This window comes from Charadrius vociferus, unplaced genomic scaffold (assembly GCF_000708025.1).
Source record: "Charadrius vociferus isolate BGI_N301 unplaced genomic scaffold, ASM70802v2 scaffold1277, whole genome shotgun sequence".
In the NCBI taxonomy this organism is placed as follows: domain Eukaryota; kingdom Metazoa; phylum Chordata; class Aves; order Charadriiformes; family Charadriidae; genus Charadrius; species Charadrius vociferus.
In genome coordinates this window covers 45,067-48,172 of record NW_009649323.1, presented here as the reverse complement: position 1 = coordinate 48,172, position 3,106 = coordinate 45,067, and the positions used below count along the sequence as shown (strand labels likewise).

General features: G+C 46.3%; 2 protein-coding genes across 2 annotated transcripts in view; one reads left to right on the top strand and one right to left on the bottom strand.

Annotated features, from left to right (window-relative positions):
* The window catches only part of ZMYND12 (zinc finger, MYND-type containing 12), an 11,276-nt gene extending 9,075 nt beyond the window's left edge, over positions 1-2,201 (bottom strand). Inside the window, exons 1-2 of the mRNA XM_009889470.1 lie at positions 2,155-2,201; positions 1,860-2,001 (exon numbers count right to left, since the gene is read on the bottom strand). Of these exons, the coding sequence (XP_009887772.1) occupies positions 1,860-2,001; positions 2,155-2,201 (189 nt within the window). The remainder of the gene's footprint in view (positions 1-1,859; positions 2,002-2,154) is intronic.
* The window catches only part of PPCS (phosphopantothenoylcysteine synthetase), a 6,700-nt gene that overhangs the window by 561 nt on the left and 3,033 nt on the right, over positions 1-3,106 (top strand). The window lies entirely within an intron of this gene.

The window sequence follows — 3,106 nt, the reverse complement described above, 5'->3', positions numbered from 1 at the left end:
CAACGCCTGTCAGTCAATCTTGGCCCAACGCTGCCTACCCTATACCTTGCTGTACATAAAGGCAGACTTCATTTGTGGGCTAGGAGCTGCAGTCTTGCTGGGAAAGAAAACAGGTAACAAGATGTTTCCACTCTCTCACTCCTTTCTTAGGAGAGAAGGAAGACAAAGTGTCCCTGCACATACCGTTCTGAGAATCTATTTTAATTTAAATAGTCTGGAAACAAAGGTCAAAGAACACATGTAATAAGGTTGTTAAAGATCCTATAAAAATCTCTACTTCAAAAAAAAAAAAAAAATCGGAGTCTGCTCTCTATGACTTTTCCCATGTAGTCATTCCAAGCCTCGGCTCAAGCTGTAGATGTGCAGTTGCCGTGTGCTAACCTGGGTGTGCACTCCAATCAAGAGGAGTGACTCTGCCTTCTCCACCAGCCCTGTCTTCCTGCTGTCTTCCCCTGGAACCCAATAAAACGAAATTATTACCTTCCAGCTAATGAAGGAGTGCTTCCTTGATCTGTCGGTCACGTGGTCTTTTGTAATGTATATAGCACAATTTTGGTTGTTATAAATTCAATGATGTAATAACAGATGCTTTCAACATTGGTGTTCAATATGTAGGTGAAGTTTTTTGGAAAAGCTTTAAGCAGTTAAGGATGCAAAAAAAACTCTGCCACCACCCCCAAATAAAGCCAATTTTAACTTTTTTTTCTTTGCAGACTTTATAAAAGATCAACTTAAACATAACATGGAACATAGGAGCTTTTGCATTTTTTCCTGATGCTTCTGGGACATACTGTTCTAACACACCTTCTTTGGACTTTGGTCAACAATCTTGCCTGTGATTTTCAAACAGATGGGATTTTCAAAACCAAACTGGGCTGGCAGTGCCCAATTCCTACAAAGCCTAAAGGCATTGGCTGCCTAAAGCCCGTCGCAAGCTTTCACCAAGCAGGACTTTTGTCTACGCAGGTTCCGTCCCTTTTAGACTTTCTCTTTCTGGATGCTCCCAAGAAAGACCGCAGCAATGAGCCAGTCACCAAAGCACCTGGCCCAGAAACGACCTTAAAAATACTGCGTGATGTAAAATCCAGAAGATTAATGATGATGTTCTTAGTGGCACCATTTGATTGTTACCAGCTCACTTTCAGCTGTTCTGTTGTCCTATTATTCTGCGATTAGGAGTTATGCAACAATAGAAGAATAATTTATTTTTATGGGCAAGATCATTTGAAGCAGCAGATGTATTTGGGTGGGTTATTTTATTTTATCAACATTGTGGAAAAGCAGATCCTGCCACCCCATAAACAAAACAAAAAAAAAGAGTTGAAAACCACTGAGGCTGGAAAGGAGCTGCACATCTGCACCGCCCACGAGGCCAAAACGCAGACATAAAAGACTGTACTTAGTGGGAAAGGGCGTTTAAAGTTGGCCAGGTAAACAAAGGGAGGGGACTTTACTTCTTTGCCCCCCTGCTTGAGAAAGGGGAATCCCTCTCATCAGTGAAGGATGAGAACAGCCTGTAAGAAGCAAAACTCATCTGGATCCCAGACTAACGGGGGAGATGGATTAACTACCTGGCAAAGCGGGAGATCCAGGATTGCTGCTGCCTGAGGAAGCTCAGGACTTCGAGGAAGGACTGCGAAAAAGGGAAAAGGCTTGTAGAATCGGAGAGAGGATGCTCCCACTCCTCTTACTATAGAGTTTTTGTTAAGAAAAAAAAATAATTAAAGCTCTACAACTAAGTACTGATCAACCAACAAGATGCCCTCTCAACACTACATACATCAAAACACAGGAAGAAGAGACCTAATTGAATTTCACTGGCAGCACTTTGAAGTGGTATTCGTTTTTCTTGTACGTACCTGCCTCTTCACCAGCTGTTCCGTGCCATGTTTTCTTTCTTTTTCGGAAAGGAGAAAAGGGAGGGACGTACGGATTGGAATCAGTAGCTGGCATATTTGCTCGTGGATACTAACCCAGTCAGCTTTTTGATGATTTACATCGCTAACAAAATAAGGGAAGAACGATATTTTTGTTTGCTTGGAAATGATGTAAAGAAAGATTATTGTCTGTTGTTTCTTCTGGACCTTCCCGGCAAGAATTACTAACAACAGCCACCAGCCCATAGTCTGCTCACAGAGTACCTAATATACATACTTGATATTCCTAAACAGGAACAGAGTGCTGTCCTGCCAAGTCACCATGATTCCGCATGTTAAAACCTTATTTAAATCACTCACAAAACTCCCGACAGTTAGGTTTGAACAAATGCCTGGCTTTCAACACTGCGGTACATAAAAAAAAAAAAACAAACCAAAGACAAACAAATCCCAAGTCAAACTTGTGAAATCAATGAAATATATAGTTAACATATGACTTCACCGAGGACCCCATATAAAGATATTTGCGTGAACATCTAGAAAGCCCACTGCATGGCTCTCTATTTGATGTGGGCATCGTTGGAAGGGAGGAGGAATGCTTCAGCTGAGTGATTGCTGAGCGCGCCTGCTCCAACTTCCGCTACCCTGCCTGCTGAGCTTTGTCTTAGGCCTTCGCCTTGTTGCCTTGGCTCCATCCTGGGCGTCATCCCTGCCTGCTGAGCTTTGTCCCAAGTCTCATCCCTGCTGCCTGGGCTTCATCCCTGAGTCCTAAGCCTTGTCCTAAGTCTTGTCCCTGTGTCCTGAGCCTCATCCCAGGGCTACTCCCTGCATCCCAGACCACATCCCAGGCTTTGTCCCTGTCTCTCAGCCCCGGCCTTGCGCCTGTCCCTGTGTGGTAGGCCTGTTCCTGCCTCCTGGGCCATCTCCTGACCTCTCTCCCTGTGCCTTGAGCCATGTCTTGGGCCTGTTCCTGCCTCCTGCACCTCATCCTGGGCCTCCTCCCTGTGCCCTGAGCATTGTTGTAGGGCTAGTCCCTGCCTCCTGCCCTGACTTGGGCCTGTTCCTGCCCCCTGGGCATCCGCCCTGTGCCCTGAGCCTTGTTGTGGGCTTTTGCCCTGCCTCTTGCCCTGCCCTGGGCCTGTTCCTCCCGCCTAGGCCTCGCCCCGGGCCTTCTCCCTGCGGCCTGCACCCCGTCCACTGCCTCCCGGGCTGCCTCCCGGGCCTCCCCC